The sequence below is a fragment of the Pristiophorus japonicus genome, chromosome 3, assembly GCF_044704955.1.
Source record: "Pristiophorus japonicus isolate sPriJap1 chromosome 3, sPriJap1.hap1, whole genome shotgun sequence".
NCBI lineage: Eukaryota > Metazoa > Chordata > Chondrichthyes > Pristiophoridae > Pristiophorus > Pristiophorus japonicus.
Genome location: NC_091979.1, coordinates 225,797,164 through 225,816,481, shown reverse-complemented (window position 1 = coordinate 225,816,481; position 19,318 = coordinate 225,797,164). Strand labels below are relative to the sequence as shown.

Below are 19,318 nucleotides of genomic sequence, written 5' to 3'. Positions count from 1 at the left end.
GGTGAGAATGTGGAACTCGCTACCACAGGGAGTGGTTGAAGCGAATAAGATAGATGCATTTAAGGGGAGGCTACATAAGCATATGAGGGAGAAGGGAAGAGAGAGTTATGCTGTTAGAATTAGATGAGAAAAGACAGGAGGAGTAGAGTATACATGGCGACATGGACTGGTTGGGCCGAATGACCTGTTTCTGTGCCGTATTTACTTTCCAATGCATTAAGCTCTTTAATGGAGTCTAAGCTAGATTCACATATTGAAAAGTTGTACAATTGAAGATGATCACCTGCCAGGAAAGATCCCCAACAGTCAAACATTGTAAAACCGGGAAATGGCACCAAATGATAGATGGTATAGATGTTTTATGAAGCAGGTCATTTTCTTGAGAGTACCAGTGTGCAACAGTACCATAGTATATTAAATTTGGAGCATACTTGTTTTTATTTTATAAAATCAACATTTATATAAAGTTTCTGTCATGTATCCTACATGGTTACTGCTTGTACTATTACAAGGTGTGCCACCAGAGGGCAGTGGGAGACTTGCAGGTTACTTGTACAGGTGTGCCTGGCCCAGTATAAAAGGCAGTATAAACGGCACGTGATCCTCACTTTGGAGTTATCAATAAAGGACTAAGGTCACTACAGTTCAAGTACAACACATTGCCTCGTAGAGTCATTATCAGAGCATCTAAAGACATAATAATTGGCGACAAGATTACGGACCTTCATGCGAAAATGGCTACGCTTGGTACGTTGCAGTAGTTCGCCGATGGTGATGCCTTTGTGGAGAGGCTCGACCACTTCTTCACAGCAAACGACCTTGAAGGCGACAATCCGGCCACAGTGGCTGATAAGCGCTGAGCTATTCTGCTAACCTGTTGTGGGCCCACTGTCTCTGGCCTCGTCAGGGACTTGCTGACACCAGCAAAGACAACGACCAAGACGTACGAGGAACTTGTAACGCTGATCCAAGAGCAACTCAAGCCCAAAGAGAGCATCCTCACAGCCAGACACCGGTTCTATACATACCGACGGCCCGAAGGCCAGGAAATCGCGAAATATGCTGCAGACCTCGGGAGGCTGGCAGCACCGTGTGATTTCGGCAACCACCTCACCGAAGAGCTGCGGGACACTTTTGTCATTGGAATCGGCCATGAGGGCCTTCTTCATAAGCTACTGTCTGCGGACACCATAGTCACACTACAGAAGGCCATCTCCGTGAGCCAGGCATTCATGACCTCGACCTGCGGCTCTAGGCAGATGACTCATCCTCAGGACTCAAACCCGGCAAGTACTGTGCACAGAGTGGTGCCTTTTAGAGGCTGGACTGTAGAACGTGAACCTTCTCAGGGAAGAGAGAACAGGCCCCCCCCCCCCCCCCACGAGTCCTTTAACTCAGAGTACGCCGAGGGGGGCTAATCGAGTAGCTCCATGCTGGTGTTGCGGAGGGAATCACAGGGCTCACTAGTGCCGCTTTAAAGACTGTGTGTGGAAAGGCTGCAGTACAAAGGGCCACCTCCAGCAAACGTGTAAAAGAAATATGACTCTCTGCGTTGATGAGTCTGCAGATGGCCATGAATCCAGCACAGATTATGAAACGATAGGCAGAGAGGCAACTCAGCCCCACGATGAGGTATATAGCATGTTGACCTGCACCACCGAGTGTTCCCTGTTGTGGATGGAAGTCGAGATAAATGGCGTTCCAGTCTTCATGGAAGTGGACACGGGGGCGAGCCAGTCAGTAATCAATCAAGAAGCCTTTGAGGGGCTATGGACAATCAAGCTGAACGACCCAAGTTGGTCCCGGTTCAGGCAAAGCTGCGCACCTACATCGATGAACTTATCCCAGTCATTGGTAGTGCAGATGTAAAGGTACTCCATAATGGCGTGGTGCACAAGTTACCTCTGTGGATTGTTGCAGGTGATGGACCAACGCTACTCGGAAGAAGGTGGATGGAGCAGATCCATTGGAGTTGGGAAGACTTCACCCCTCCAGCGATCGACGTCCTCTGTGCTCAGAGGCAAAGCAAGCCCCCACCTGAGGTTGGATCCAGCACCAGAGAGCAGACCAGCACAGCACCCGAGGCACAGACCGCTCAGCACGACTGTGTGGAGATGATCCAGCTGAGACGCCCCGAACACACCTTCCAGGCTCCAGTGGCAGGACTCCGGAGGAAGAAAATCGGATCTAAAGGCGACTTCCCAGCTTCAGTGGCAGAACCCGGGGGAGAAGAGGATCACGACAGTCAACATCGTGGATGGAGGAAAGATGGCGCCCAAACCACGAGGTGAGGCGCTGAAGAAAAAGATGGCTGCGGCCAGACCACGAGGTGCAGCGCTGATGGAGCAACACGTGGCACCAAACAGAGAAGAGGATTGGGGTAAAGATAGCAAGGCTCTCTTAAAGGAGGCCTGCAACCCACCACACTTAAAGGGATAGTTCCACATTTTCAATCAATGTAAGAACAACTGTGAGTTAGATGTAAAATGTGCAATTGATGATCAGAATTGTGTACATGCAGTAAGCAAAGAAAAGGCGTGCGATCGCAATCGGAGCTACAGATTATTTACAATGAGTAATGAAATGTTGTGTGATGTAGGATTTCAACTGCATAGTGTCAATGCAGCGGCAGACACCCATCGGGAGTCCAGCGAACTACCCAATGTAGTAGCCTGCGTCCCTGGGACAAGAGTTATGCAACATGGAGTGTGGCCACAAGCAGCCAATACATACGAGTTGCAGAACAAGCGAACTCAGGAAGGCAATGGAGCCTGTCCCTGACTGGCTCCACCTCTCAGGCTCCCGATGGCACCTACCTCCACGAGCCTGAAAGAACAAACTGTGCCAAGACGCAGCCCCCAGACCCCATCACCACCAAGGTCATACTCGGGAACGAAAGGTCACCCGCAACAGTTCTTCCAAAGGGGACCGGGACCAGCCAGGATCCCAAACCAAACAACGCCCAGGCAAGTGAGTCAGCAGTTCCCTGTGACTGCTAGACGACGGCTCCTCAGGGAACAGCAGCGACCCAGGGCCCAAGTAAAGGACAGAGAGGTCACAGGCATCTGTGAACCTGCCCGAGGCTAGGAGCAAGGGCAAAAGCCCGAGAGCAGGCAACTCGAGCCAACCGGGTTCCCACTGCCAGCACTGGGCACCGCGCCGCTACCAGACTATCTGGGCACCATCCAGCAGTGCTGGAACTACTTGTCCTTACACAGCTGTGCTGACACCCGTACCAATTCCCAGTATGTATCAAGAATGTATCTCACCAGTCGAATGTACTTGCCTCACAACTGAACCACGAATGTAATGATGTTAATGCAAATTATTTTTCTGGACTTGAATGTATATGAATGTAATGAGCCTCCAGCATAATAGATATGGGGGGGGGGGGGGGCGGAGGGGAAAGGGAAAGAGAATGGAGTGGTCATGGACACACAAACAGAAAGCACCAGCACTCCACTGCCAACGAAACACCAACCACTCACCCAAGATAGAAACGACCCGCCAAGGGTCAACCAGATAGAGCTAAGCCCAGAGTACAGTCAATGCAGAGGCGTTTTACACTAAAGGCTTGGGAGAGAGTGGTGTCTTGTATCCTACATGGTTACTGTTTATGTCTCAAATAAAGCAATGTGACTGAGTACTGTAGACTTGAGTAAGTGTGACCTTAGTGTCTCTATTCTGACTCCAAAGTGCTGTCACAGTATGGGAGGCCTGCTTATATGCAGTGCTCCCAAGGGAGAATGCTGGTTATAAGGTGTTGCATACAAAACATCACTCCCCCCCACCCCGCCCCCAAAGTCAATAGTAAACTTATTTATAGGGTGAGACGATCTGGGGCTTTCCACTCCAGAGTTGATCGTCTCGGCACAAATAGGTGCAGGTGAGTTGGTTGGGCCTTCGCTGGGCTGCTGTGCAGCTGGTCTTGCTGGGCTGCTGGGGATGATGAGTTCAGCTTCGTGGTCAACCGTGATGTCAGTTGCCACTTGTGTGTGTATTGGAGGGTCGAAGTTGGTGGTGTCCTCTTCAGGTTGCTCGTGGCTGTCTGTGAATCGCAGTTTGGTTTGATCCAAATACTTTCTGCAAGTTAGTCCATTTTCAAGTTTGACCTCAAACACCCTACTCCCTTCTTTGGCTACGACAGTGCCGGCAAGCCATTTGGGACCATATCCATAGTTAAGTACAAATACAGCGTCATTTACTTCAATATCGCGTGACAAATTTGTGCAATCATGGTACATGTTTTGTTGATGCCGCCTGCCCGCGACATGATCATGGAGATCAGGCTGGACTAGAGAGAGCCTAGTTTTGAATGCCCTTTTCATGAGCAGTTTGGCAGGGGGAACCCCGGTGAACGAGTGGGGTCTTTGTGCGGTAGCTGAGCAGGACTCGGGACAGGCGGGTCTGCAGGGAGCCTTCCGACATGCGTTTCATGCTTTGCTTGATGGTTTGGACTGCCTGGCCGTTAGATGCGGGCTTGAACAGGGCAGATGTGACATGCTTGATCCCATTGCGGGTCATGAATTCCTTGAATTCAGCACTGGTGAAGCATGGCCCATTGTCGCTGACAAGGACATCAGGCAGGCCGTGCGTGGCAAACATGGCTCGTAGGCTTTCGATGGTGGCAGTGGATGTGCTTACAGACATTATTACACACTCAATCCATTTTGAATAAGCATCCACAACAACCAAAAATATTTTGCCTAGAAATGGGCCAGCCAATGTGGATCCTAGACCACGGTTTGGAGGGCCATGACCACAAACTTAGTGGTGCCTCCCTGAGTGCATTGCTCAGTTGAGAGCAAGTGTTGCATTGGCGCACGCAAGACTCTAAATCTGAGTCGATGGTGGGCCACCACACGTGGCATCTGGCTTTCATCATTACTATGCCTGGGCGGGTACTGTGTAGGTCGCGTATGAACGTTTCCCTTTCTTTCTTAGGCAAAACCACGCGATTACCCCACAAAAAACAGTCTGCCTGTATGGACATTTCGTCTTTGCGCTGGAACGGCTTGATCTCTTTATGCATCTCCGCTGGGACGCTGGACCAGCTCCCATGGAGGACAAGTTTTTTTTTTTAACAAGGGACAGTAAAGGATCCTGGGTGGTCCAGGTCCTGATCTGGCGGGCTATAACGGGTGACTTTTTGTTTTCAAATACATCCATCATCAAGAGCAAGTCTGCAGGCTGTGCCATTTCCACCCCGGTGGTGGGCAATGGTAGCCAACTGACAGCATCAGCGCAGTTCTCTGTGCCTGGCCTGTGGCGAATTACATAGCTATATCCAGCCAGCGTGAGCGCCCATCTTTGGATGCGAGCAGAGGCATTGGTATTAATACCTTTGCTCTCTGAGAATAGCGATATGAGCGGCTTGTGGTCAGTTTCTAACTCGAACTTAAGCCCAAACAGATACAGGTGCATTTTTTTCACCCTGTAAATGCATGCCAGAGCTTCTTTTTCAATCATGCTGCCTTGGACAAACTCCTGGACGCATAAACGACTGGTTGCAATGTTCCCGATTCGTTTGCTTGTCGTAACACACACCCAACCCCGTACGAATGACCCATCGCAAGCATTTACATGGGTCATAGAGAACAGTTTGTTGGAACATAACAGATTTCTGGCTTTCTCAAAAGCAGTCTCTTGTGATTTCCCCCATACCCAGTCATCTCCCTTGCGTAGCAACACATGTCGAGGTTCTAGCAAGGTGCTTAACCCGGGTAGGAAATTACCAATATAATTGAAGAACGACCGCAGCTCCGTCATGTTCTGTGGTCTCGCCGCGTTCTTGATGGCCTCCGGCTTGGCGTCGGTGGGTCTGATGCTGTCTGCCGTGATTCTTCTCCCTAAGAACTCGACCTCTGGCACCAAGAAAACACACTTCGAGCGTTTCAACCAGAGTCCCACACGATCTAGCTGACTTAGAACCTCTTCCAGGTTCTGCAAGTGTTCGATGGTGTCCCGACATATGATCAATATGTCGTCCTGGAAAACCACGGTGCGCGGAACCGACTTTAGCAGACTCCCCATGTTCCTTTGAAAAATAGCCGCGGCCGATCGAATCCCAAACGGGCATCTATTGTAGATGAACAGACCTTTGTGCGTGTTGATGCAGGTGAGGCCTTTCGAAGATTCCACCAGCTCCTGCGTCATGTAGGCCGAGGTCAGGTCCAACTTGGTGAACATCTTCCCTCCTGCCAGCGTCACAAATAGGTCGTCTGCCTTGGGTAGCGGGTACCGGTCCTGCAGCGAAAAATGATTAATCGTTACTTTATAGTCCCCACAAATTCTGACCGTGCCATTACCCTTGAGAACCGGAACAATCGGACTGGCCCACTTGTTGAACTCAACCGGCGCAATGATGCCCTCTCGTTGCAGCTTGTCCAACTCGATCTCCACTTTCTCTCGCATCATGTATGGCACCGCATTGTGGTGGATGGGTCGTGTACCGGGAACCAAATGGATCTGCACCTTCGCCCCAGAGAAATTTCTGATGCCTGGCTCAAACAACGACGGGAACTTGCTCAAAACCTGGGCACATGAGATGTCGTCGATGGACAAAAGCGCTCAGATGTTGTCCCAGTTCCAGCGGATTTTTCCCAGCCAGTTTCTGCCGAACAGTGTGGGGCCAACTCCTAGTTCAATCCATAGTGCTAGTTCGTGCACCGCTCCATCATAGGAGACTTTTACTGCTGCACTGCCAATTACAAAGATCAGCTCTTTAGTGTAAGTTCTCAGCTTGGTATGAATAGGGCTTAGCTTGCGCCTTTGTACCTTGTTGCACCACAGCCTCTCTAAGGTCTTTTTGCTTAGACTGACTCGCACCCGTGTCCAATTCCATGGATATTGGAATTCCGTTCAGTTCAACTTTTAACATGATCAGTGGACATTTCGTGGTGAAAGTGTGTACCCCATACACTCCTGTCACCTCGGTTTGAGTCTCTAGTTCAGTTTGATCCACCATGGATCAGTCTTCCTCTGCAACATGGTGGTTTGCAGGGTTTGCAGCTCGTCTGCACATTCGCTGGAGGTGTCCCATTGTTCCACAGCCTTTGCACACACAGTGTTTGAAGCAGCATTGATGGGCTCGATGATCACTTCCGCAGCGCCAACAAGGTATTAATTACCTCGGAGTCGTGCATCTGCAGGTGTGTAGGTCTGCCATATGTACCCCTGCCGGAAAATAACGTTACTTTGTGTATAGTACTTGCCGATGCATCTTTATGCTGCGAAATTTGTTTGGTGTTATCGCTGGTGGACATAAATGCCTGGGCTATCGTTATGGCTTTGCTCAGGTTCGGTGTTTCAACAGTCAATAGTTTGCGAAGGATAACCTCATGGCCAATGCCAAGCACAAAAATGTCTCTTAGCATTTGCACCAGGAATCAACCGAATTCGCAATGTCCTGCAAGGCGCCTTAGTTCGGCGACATAGCTCGCCACTTCCTGGCATTCAAACCGTTGACATGTATAAAATCGATAACTTGTCATCAGAACGCTCTCCTTCGGATTTAGGTGCTCCCGGACCAGCGTACACAGTTCTTCATATGATTTGGTTGTTGGTTTCAGTGGAGAAAGAAGATTCTTCATGAGGCCATAGGTTGTTGCCCTGCAGACAGTGAGGAGGATCACCCTTCGTTTGGCAGCGTTCTCATTCCCTTCCAGCTCGATGGCCACGAAATATTGGTTGAGTTGCTTTACGAAGGTTTCCCAATCGTCATCTTCTGAGAATTTCTCCAGGATACCAACAGTTCTCTGCATTTTTGCGTGATGGTTCATTATCTATTACTCATCGCCAGTTATGATGTCTCAAATAAAGCAATGTGACTGAATACTGTAGACTTGAGTAAGTGTGGCCTTAGTCTCTTTATTCTGACTCCAGATTGCTGGCACAGCATGGTAGGCCTGCTTATATGCAGTGCTCCCAAGGGACGCTGGGATCCCTTCGGACTGCAACAGATGCGCCCTCTGGTGGCAGTAGAATGCTGGTTACAAGGTGTTGCATACATAACAGTTACTGCTTGTACTATTACAAGGTGTGCCACCAGAGGGCACCGCAGTGGGAGACTTGCAGGTTACCTGTACAGGTGTGCCTGGTCCAGTATAAAAGGCAGGCCACCATGTATGATCTTCACTCTGGAGTTATCAATAAATGACTAAGGTCACTACAGTTCAAGTACAACACATTGCCTCATGGAGTCATTATCAGAGCATCTAAAGACATAACAGTTTCGATAATTTTTTTTTGCCACCATTTAATTTAAAACAAACCATTCCTGGCACACAAGACTAATAAAAACGGAATAGCACAATATTAAATAGGAAATTCGCCAGTTCTGGTGAAAGGTCATTGACCTGAAACATTAACTGTTTCTCTCTTCATCGATGCTGCCTGACCTGCTGAGTATTTCCAGCATTTTCAGTTTTTATTGAAGATTTCCCACAGTATTTTGCTTTTGATTAAAAAGCAAGATATAAAATAAGGCATTAATCATTTTATTTCTGATCAGTTATGCAAGTTACCTAGCTTTTAATGGACTGTGCCAGATCAACAAAAATGTTCTCACCTGCATTTGTAAGATGGCATCTGTCTGTAAAAGTGTTGTTTTTGCTTGGGCGTCAAATACAAATGGATAAGTACAAATTGTAATTGGCATATCCTGCATCTAAAAATAATTTAAAAAATGAAGTTCGCATCACATCGAGTGAAGACATTTCCCATCTTAAATGTTAAAGTAACTATTGACACATTCAGTGTCAAGTCAAGCATAGCTCAAGTGCTCACACGTCTTAAAGCATTTTGATAGAAAGGCAGGAAAGTCATAGTCAAGAAAGGAATGAAGAATTAGCAATTGCCCATATATATTTACAAATTTGAATAATGACAAGTAATAACTTGCATTTATATAGCATCTTTCATGACTTCAGGGTGTTCTAAAGCACTTTACAGCCAATGAAATATTTGTTTGAAGTGTAGTCATTGTTGTAATGTAGGGAACACAGCAGCCAATTTGCATACAGCAAGCTCCCACAAACAGCAATGTAATGATGACCAGATAATCTGTTTTAGTTATGTTAATTGAACGATAAATATTGGGCAGGGCACGAGGGAGAATTCCCTGCTCTTCTTCAAAATAGTGCCATGGGATCTTTTACATCCACCCGACAGGACAGATGTCTCATCCGAAAGATAGCACCTCCAAAAATGCAGCACTCCCTCAGTACTGTATTGAAGTGTCAGCCTAGATTGTGTGCTCAAGTCTCTAGAGTGGGACTTGAGCCCACAACCTTCTGACTCAAGAGCCAGGAATGCTACCACTAAGCAGACAATAATAAATTATAAGGGAATCTCACCATCAATGCCACTTTAAAGAAAAATGTGGTCACTTGAGACAGATAACAAATTGTCCACATGGATTGGAAATCTACAGCATAAGGGACCAAGTGAAATTTCTAACTCAAACCCCAGGATCTAGACAGAAGATCAGGCTGATGTTTTGAAAAATCTTCTTTCAGGCTTTTCTAACATTTAATAAATTGGTAGATTCAGTAATTTTTTTTTTTAAAAAGAATTACAAACTTTTTTATGTTGGTTAGGCTGCAAAAACTCACCTGGAATAGGAAAAGAGTAGCTGAAGACATTGTGAAGCAATCTGATTAGTTGGTTTGGCTGTATTTACTGGCTTGTAAATAGTAGATTTGAAGGAAAAACCAGAGCAATTTGATCATTCAGTGTTTTGCGGGTTAAACTTATTCCCATGCTAATTTTGATTTGTTTGTCTGAGCCAATCAAATATCCAATTGACTAAATGCAACCACATAAAATACAAGAACAATTGCTAGAACTGCATGCAACATTAGTTAAGCCACAGCTTGAGTACTGCATACAGTTCTGGTCACATTACAGGAAGGATGTGAATGCACTAGAAAGGGTGCAGAGGAGATTTACGAGGATGTTGCCAGGACTGGAAAACTTTAGCTATGAGAAAAGATTTAATTGAGGTGTATAAAATTGTGAGGAGCCTAGATAGAGTGGATAGGAATGACCTATTTCTCTTAGCAGAGGGGTCAATAACCAGGGGGCATAGATTTGGTAGAAGGATTAGAGCGGAGATGAGGAAACATTTCTTCACCCAGAGGGTGGTGGGAGTCTGGAACTCACTGCCTGCAAGGATGGTAGAGGCAGAAACCCTCATCACATTTAAAAGGTACTTAGATGCGCACTTAAAGAGCAGTAACCTACAGGGCTATGGACCTAGTGCTGCAAGGTGGAATTAGGCTGGGTAACTTTTTCGACCGGCACAGACACAATGGGCCGAATGGCCTCCTTCTGTGTAGTAATTTTCTATGATTCTATGATATCTGTTAAGTTAACCTTGTGTTATGTATGTGACGCCCTGGAGTTGTGAACATCATTTCAGGTGTGATGCTGTGGATGCGTGCTTTAGATGCAAGGCTGTTATAAAGTACAGTTCTTTTGTAGTGATTTTTTTTCACCATACACTGATCTTGACTTAATATCAGTTGGACTCAGTAGTAGCACTCTCGCCCAAGTCAGAAGATCATAAATTCCATCCCCACTTTAGGACTTGAGCACATAAATAAGCTGAGTGATGAATTGTCGAGGTGCAATCTTTCGATGTAACATTAGACCGAGGCACCGCCTACCTGGTCAGGTGGTCATTAAAAAATCTCCTGCCATCACTCAGAGAAATAGGGGAGTTCTTCCAATGTCCTGGCCAACTATTATCCCTCAACCAACACCACCAAAAACAATTATGTGGTCACTTATCTCACTGCTGTTTATAGGACTTTGCCCATATAATAACAGTGACTATACTTCAAAAGTAATTCTTTGGCTGTGAAGTTCTTTGGGACATTCTGAAGATGGAAAAGGCATTATGTAAATGCAAGTTGGTTCTTTTTTCTCTGTCCCAGACTTATAATATCCTTTCATTTATCCCAAATAGCTTTTGTTATCCAAGTGATGTTTTTTGTTTGCTATTCTTCCTACAATTCTTGGTTTTACATTCAACCGCCGCTCTCAATTTCTTTTGTGGCACACAAGAAAGAGATTAATACTGGGAGCCTGAAACTGTAAAGTATTTCATTCCCTAATGCTTATATCCTTCACTTTAACAAGCATCATTCCTTATAATATATTAAAAATGAATAGTAGAAACAATCCAAAGGAATTGCACCTGCAGAGCATTATGTGACAAGATAACCTAAAATCGAACAAAAATCATCTTAGGAACTAAGCAAGAGGAAGAGAAAAACTGGAACAAGTGTACACCAGATTTTAAAAAATATGAAGATTGTAGATCCCTAATCAGAAAAAAATTAATCTAAGATTGAAATGAACACACCCATGACTAATGGTAGCTGAAAGAGGGCTTAGTAAGCACAGGATAAATTTGACATCGAGCCACAAAAGAAATTAAGGCAGATAACCAAAAGCTTGGTTAGAGGTAGGTTTTAAGGGGTGTCTTAAAGGAGGAAAGAAGTAGAGAGGTTTAGGGAGGGAGTTCCAGAGCTTAGGGCCCAAACAGCTGAAGGCACAGCCACCGATGGTTGAGCAGTTATAATGAGGGATGTTCAAGAGGGCAGAATTTGAGGAGCGCAGACATCTTGTGGGGTTGTGAGGCTGAAAAAGATTACAGATAGGGAGGGGCAAGGTCATGGAGTGATTTGTAAACAAGGATGAGAATTTTGAAATCGAGGCGATGTTTTACCGGGAGCCAATGTAGGCCAGAAAGCACAGATGATCGTGACTTGGTGCGAGTTAGGACACGGGCTGCTGAGTTTTGGATGACCTCAAGTTTAAGTTGTGTAGAATGTGGGAGGCCAGCCAGGAGTGAGTTGGAGTAGTCAAGTTTAGAGGTAACAAAGGCATGAATGAGGGTTTCAGCAGCAGAAGAGCTGAGGCAGGAATGGAGGCGGGCAATGTTACGGAGGTGGAAAAAGGCGTTTGTTGTTATGCCGCGGATATGAGGCTGGAAACTCATTTCAGGGTCAAATGTGACACTTAGGTTGCGAACAGTCTTGTTCACCCTCAGATTAATGCTAGGGAGAGGGATGGAGTCAATGATTAGGGAATGCAGTTTGTGGTGGGGACCAAAGATAATGGCTTCGGTCTTCCCAAAATTTAACTGGTGAAAATTTAACCCACTCAGGCGGAAGTAAAAGATCTCATATTATTTGAAGAACAGTAGTGAAGTGTCCTGGTCAACATTCATCCCTCAACACCACCAAATACAAAAATCTGGTTATTTAACTCGTTGTTTGTGGGACCGTGGTGTATGCAAATTTGTGTTTCCCTACTTTAAAGCAGTGACTACACTTCAAAAGCACTTTATTGACTGTGAAACACTTGAGATGGCCTGAGGTGATGAAAAAGTGCAATATAAATGCAAGCTCTTTCTTTCATTCTCCTAGACTTACCGCATCACAAACAACTTTGATTTAATGTAAAACCCCTCCTAAGGTGTTTTATAAATGGAAATAGAAATAGAAAGTTATGCTAAGTGATGTGGAGGGAGCCAGTCCAAGCAGTAGGGCCAAGGCAGCTGAAGGTTCTGTCACCAAGAAGATTGAAGGGGCGATGCCCAGAAAATGCACAAAAGGCTATGATCAGTGGACTGACAATGAAAAAGGTGGGGGGTGAAGAAAGAGGGTGGTTAAAGAAACAAGCATGGACAAAGGAATCCGAAGATGATATTGATGTATTAGGTGACAGGGAGCTACATTGAGGTGATGGGTAAGTAGGGTTTAGTGCAGAATAGGATACTGGCGGCTAAATTTTGGGCAAGTTGAAATTTGTGGAGAATAGGAGGCCAGTAAAAAGGTCACTGAAATAAATTGAGTCCAGAGTTGACAAAATAATAGTAAGTGCTTCAGCAGCAGGGGAAGGGGAAGGGGTGGGGGGGGGGTGGGGTGGGCGGAGGGAGGTGCGGGTGGATAGGGATGGAGGCCGGCAATATTAGCAGGTGCAAATTATTGCTTCCAGATATGATGTGCAGTTTGAGGCTCAGCTCAATAATGAACAGCAGAACAAAATCTCATGTGGTCTGGTGCAACTTGAGTGAATGATTCCACCCCATTTTCTGGCCAATGGTTAGGATTGGAGTTTACGGCAGGAGCCAAAAACAAAGGCTTCGGTCTTCCCAACGTTAAGTTGAAGTTCTTGTTAATCCAGTGTTGTCCAATACATTACCCACTAGCCATATGTGACTAATTGGGAATCCAGATGTGGCTAATTGCATTTTCAATGGTAAATAAAAAATTATTAATAGATGTCGTTGGGTATGTGATCATGCACAGTATTTGCATGGCGTCAGCATGTGTACTTCAATCGTTTCCAGCATTTGTTGGTAAAATGGTAAGACAAACAGCAGACTGTGGGAGCACTGTCTGATCGTTTTGAATGCTTTACATCTTTGGTTACTGCATGGTGGAAATGTTAAAGTAAATATACACATGAAGTACATTTATATTTAGTGTATGTAAAGAGTGTTCTAATAAAATGAATGCATGTGGCTAAAACAGTGTTGCTGTGTCAACATCTGTGGCTAGTTAGCAATTTCTATTAGACAACGCCAGGCTAATCTATGATATTAGACAGGCAGCATGGAGGTTGTTATGTTATCAAAAGAAATGATGGAGAATGTAGTCAGCAAACACATTGAAACTGACCCTGTGTCTGCAAGCTGCTGTCGCCAAGGGACAGCATAAAGATGAGAAAAAGGAGGCAACCAAGGAAACAACCTTTGGGAAAAATCATAGAGATGACAGTGCAGGCTTAAGAAAAGAAGCTATTGCTGAAGATGTACTGGATACATGCTGATAGATACAAATGGAATCACGCGAAGGTAGTCTCACAGAGCTGCACAATGGAGCAAGGAGAACATCATAGAGGAGATGCGAGAAGAAACTGCAGAGTCTATTGGGATCAGGGGTAGAGTGGGCTAGAAAACTGTGTTGACTTTGGGAGCGGATGGTGGGAGGAGAGGAGGGAATGGAAGAGGCAGATGGTCTCAATCTTGGTGATGAAGAAATCCCCAAGTTCTTTGCACATGCTATCGGGAGAAGAGAAGAAAAGGAGTTAAGTAGATGGTTTTGGCTGAAGTGTACATTTAAGTCAGATCTGGCAATGGACAACAAAACTTACAAACAAACAAAACTGACGGGCAGGAAAAGACCAGCTGCTCCACCAAGCCTGTCCTATGCTGTCAAGATACAACTTAAGCACACCATGATCCATCTCACCCCAACCACAAGTACACTTAAGGTTTATGGCCCTCTGATTTGAAGGAACAAAGATGGGGACTGTATCGAGAGGGATGTGAGATAGTGAGTGACTTGGAGGGAACAAGGGTGCCAAAGGCAGAGGAAAGGAAACAGTTAAGTTCAAAGTAGCAGAGATAGCTCTCCTTATTGTGAAGTATTCTGAGATATCTTCCTGCACAGGATCAACATTACATAAATGCAAGCTGTTAATATCAAATAATTCAGTGTTTATGAATACATGTATAAAATAAAGTTCCCCACATGCCACCTATATAAAAAAAGAATGTGAACATTTAAAGCCAATTTTGTCTTTTTTCACTTTTCCAACTCTCTGGAAGGCATAGATCACTGGAAGACAGTTCTGCAGGCAGAAACCAACCTTCAGTAACTCACCCAAATAGCCATTTTTCATTGGTGCCTGGACAATCAAGTGTTGTCATGTGATTCAACTAGAGGGCATCACAGCTGTACTCAATACCATCAGCACCCATCAACTACATACACACTTTCCAGTGAGGGGCAGGGCACGAGCTAGTAGTTAGAAGAGAGAACAGAGAAGGTTTCTTCTCACTAGCCCAAGAGCACAGAGACCAATAGAAGTGCTACTGAATCAAACCTGGAACTTTCTGGATCCTCTTGCCTCAGTTTCACATTTTATCCAATCAGCCTTTAGAAGAGTAGCTTCATGTTTCTGTATTAGATTTTAACTAAGCAATTTTCATTTGCGAAGCTTGTAAATATGCAATATTAAGTTTATAGTGTAGGTTGAATTGTGTAGGTTTTGTGCATTTTTACACCTTCAATTAGGTTTTTTAGCTACAGGTCCCACGAAAATATAAGGGGTAATTCCATGATTTTGTAGCCCCATCACTGTCCTGTGCTTCCTATGAGTATTGGAAGGTTTACACACTTTCACAAAAAGGCATAGGAAGAGGCCATGAACTAAAAATGGTTTAAAACAAACTTTTTGGACTGACTGGGAGGGAAAAAGGCGCCAGCCTGGGGCAGGTGTTGAATCATCGAGTAAAAACAATCTCTGCGGTCAGGAGTTAGACCTGATTATGCATCCAAACAAAGGGATTGATACAATCTAACCTGGATTCATTGGCCGGAGGGGGAAAAACAGTTCCCTATAAAGACTACAAGTCTGCAAGAAACCAGGAGATGAGGAGGAATTTTTTCACCCAGAGAGTGGTGAACCTGTGGAATTCTCTACCACAGAAAGTTGTTGAGGCCAATTCACTAAATATATTCAAAAAGGAGTTAGATGAAGTCCTTACTACTAGGGGAATCAAGGGGTATGGTGAGAAAGCAGGAATGGGGTACTGAAGTTGCATGTTCAGCCATGAACTCATTGAATGGCGGTGCAGGCTCGAAGGGCCGAATGGCCTACTCCTGCACCTATTTTCTATGTTTCTAGGACAATAAAGAATCCCACAAGGCATGCATTTTTGGATAACGGGACACTAAAGATAATGAGTTATCTTTTGCCCTGTCAACTCTGTGTGCAAATTGTAGACATCCAGACCCATCACCGCAGCCAGTCAAACGGATCACCACAAACAAAACCGATCCAGAAGCATTAACGGAAAACCCAGCCTAGCAGGACATTTATTCATAAAATGGATATATATGTATGAGCTGGAGGCAGCTCAGAAGGAAGAAGGGAACGGAAGGAAGCAAACAACGGAACGAGCAGAACAGAGCAGACCAGAAGGACAAGCAGGACGAGAAAGACGGAACATCGGAGAGGAACAACCAGTCACGGAACCAACGACCATGAGCCTACAATCGACGATAACAGCAACTAACTGGATGGGTGATTGTCAATTCTCTCAAAAATCTTGTTCTGTAATTTTTAGTTGGTTTTTGAATAATAAAACTATGTGAGATTAAGCCTAAACTTTGCATTATGTGTCGTCCTTTCCTGTAATTCCCCAGGTCTACGAATCAAGGTAGAATGTAAAACGAACACCCTACAGCATGGCTCTTGACTGGAAGTGCAAGATCACAGAATTACCCCTCCAGCAAAGCCATGAATGAAAAGTATCAAAGCTGTAAACAAGAAAAAGCACAGTGAAGTATAATTATTCAGAGTTCATTAAATATAGCCATTGGAAACTTTTACTTACAACTCCGTACACTTGATGTTGAATCCAGTTTACATAATCATTCCTGATGTCCATCAGATCTTGTACTTCATGGATATAGAATTTGTCATACTGAATTATCTGTCCAGCTTTCTCATTTACCTGCATTAACAAATTGTAACGATTCAGAAATAGGATTTCAAAGAACACAGATTTTAAAATTAGTTTAGGCAACCACGACTGTGCACACAGAATCAAATATCACAATATCAAATGCCAAGAAATTGTGAATGCAATTTACTATGGACTCACCCTATGTAGAATTGCCAATACCTCCAGGGCAGTTTTCAGAAAATTATTCCATGTCCTTCGCTCAGAGTTAGACATTCCAACCTTGGTTAGTTTCAGAAGAAATACTACAACATCCTTATAAAGTTCCACAACCTTCTGAAAGAACGCAGGTTCAAGCGCAGCCCACCAATTTTCTACGGTTAATGATGCAGGATGTGTAAATGACTTTGCAATACATTGAAATAAAATATGTACTACACTAATTTTCCAAAATATATTTACCGAGTACTTTCAGTGGCACTTTTCCAAGCTTCACAATAGACATTCCAAATGGAATGGCTAACGTTACATAGTTGTTGATATCGTTCATGGGAGGGCACTCTGGAAGAGTAATGTAGATCCTCAACGCCTCTATATCAGGTGGGGAATTGGAAAGTCTTGGGATCAAATTTTTCTCCATACTAGCTGCCACCTACAGACAAACCAAGAGATATTTTTTATTAATCAAAAGCAGCAATAATCTCTACTTACTATTAGAACTCAAGGAACCAATTCTAAATCTTTACTTTAATTCCTCAAGTTTAAAGTACACAGAAATCAGTCAGATCAACAAGAAAACTCTTGCAAAGTTTGAGTAAGTGTACAACTGAACAGAGGAAAAAGATACCAGAAACATTTATTGTCACCAAAAGACAATTACTGTTTAACAAAATGCTTTTGCTCCATTTAACTGGAACAGCAATTCTTATAATGGTAGATTATTTACTTTAAGAATTTATTAGGGACACTGCCCCATTAAATATTCCACACATCACGAGATAATCTCTCAGCTCCAGTCACAGCCTTTCCTTTAAGGTATCCCTCATCAATTTGCTAGATTTCTTTGAGGATGTAACAAACAGGGTGGATAAAGGGTAACTAGTGGATGTCATGTATTTAGATTTCCAGAAGGCATTCGATAAGGAGCCACATAAAAGGTTACTGCACAAGATAAGAGCTCACGGGGTTGGGGGTAATACATTAGCATGGATAGAGGATTAGTTAACTAACAGAAAACAGAGTCGGGATAAATGGGTCATTTTCAAGTTCTCAAACAGTAACTAGTGGGGTGCGACAGGGATCAGTGCTGGGGCCTCAACTATTTACAATCTATATTAATGACTTGGATGAACGGACTGAGTGTAATGTAGCCAAATTTTCTGATGATATAAAGGTAGGTGGGAAAGCAAGTTGTGAGGAGGACGCAAATAAGCTGCAAAGGAATATAAGATAGGCTAAGTGAATGGCCAAAAATTTGGCAGATGGAGTATAATGTGGGAAAATGTGAGGTCATCCACTTTGGTAGGAAAAATAAAAAAGCAAATTTTAATAGGGAGAGATTACAAAATGCTGCAGTACAGAGGGATCTGGGGTCCTTGCACATGAAACACAAAAAGTTAGCATGCAGGTACAGCAAGTAATTAAGAAGGCAAATGGAATGTAGGCCTTTATTGCAAGGGGGATGGAGTATAAAAGTAGGGAGCTCCTGCTACAACTGTACAGAGCGTTGGTGAGACCACACCTGGCGTATTGTTTACAGTTTTGGTCTCCGAAGGTGATGTTGGGGAGGAGGCAAGTGGTGTTGGGGAGGAGCTAAACTAACATGGCAGGGGGTTTGGATCCTATGCAGGGAGACAGAGGGAAATAAAATGGAGGCAGAAGCAAAAGATAGAAAGGAGAATAGTAAAAGTGGAGGGCAGAGAAACCCAAGGCAAAAAACAAAAAGGGCCACATTACAGAAAAATTCTAAAGGGGCAAAGTGTGTTACAAAGACAAACCTGAAGGCTCTGTGCCTCAATGCGAGGAGTATTTGGAATAAGGTGGACGAATTAACTGCACAGACAGCAGTTAACGGATATGACGTAATTGGCATCACGGGCATTGGCTCCAGGGTGACCAAGGCTGGGAACTCAACATCCAGGGGTATTCAACATTTAGGAAGGATAGGCAGAGAGGAAAAAGAGGCGGGGTGGCATTGCTGGTTAAAGAGGAAATTAATGCAATAGTAAGGAGGGAAATTAGCCTGGACGATGTGGAATCGGTATGGATGGAGCTGCGGAATTCCAAAGGGCAGAAAACGTTAGTGGGAGTTGTGTGCAGACCACCACAGTAGTAGTGAGGTTGGGAACAGCATCAAACAAGAAATAAGGAATGTGTGCAATAAAGATACAGCAGTTATCATGGGCGACTTTAATCTACATATTGATTAGGCTAACCCAAACTGGTAGCAATGCGGTGGAGGAGGATTTCCTGAGTGTATTAGGGATGGTTTTCTAGACCAATATGTCGAGGAACCAACTAGAAAGCTGGCCATCCTAGACTGGGTGATGTGTAATGAGAGGGGACTAATTAGCAATCTTGCTGTGCGAGGTCCCTTGGGGAAGAGTGACCATAATATGGTAGAATTCTTTATTAAGATGGAGAGTGACACAGTTAATTCGGAAACTAGGGTCCTGAACTTAAGGACAGGTAACTTCGACGGTATGAGGTGTGAATTGGCTAGAATAGACTGGCAAAGGATACTGAAAGGGCTGACGGTGGATAAGCAATGGTAAACATTTAAAGATCACATGGATGAACTTCAGCAATTGTACATCCCTGTCTGGA

At 44.5% G+C, this 19,318-nt stretch overlaps 1 protein-coding gene across 1 annotated transcript in view; it reads right to left on the bottom strand.

Annotated features, from left to right (window-relative positions):
• Positions 1-19,318, bottom strand: part of herc4 (HECT and RLD domain containing E3 ubiquitin protein ligase 4) — a 267,220-nt gene that overhangs the window by 112,600 nt on the left and 135,302 nt on the right. Inside the window, exons 13-16 of the mRNA XM_070876338.1 lie at positions 16,955-17,144; positions 16,694-16,866; positions 16,424-16,543; positions 8,570-8,668 (exon numbers count right to left, since the gene is read on the bottom strand). Coding sequence (XP_070732439.1) covers positions 8,570-8,668; positions 16,424-16,543; positions 16,694-16,866; positions 16,955-17,144 — 582 coding nt within the window. The remainder of the gene's footprint in view (positions 1-8,569; positions 8,669-16,423; positions 16,544-16,693; positions 16,867-16,954; positions 17,145-19,318) is intronic.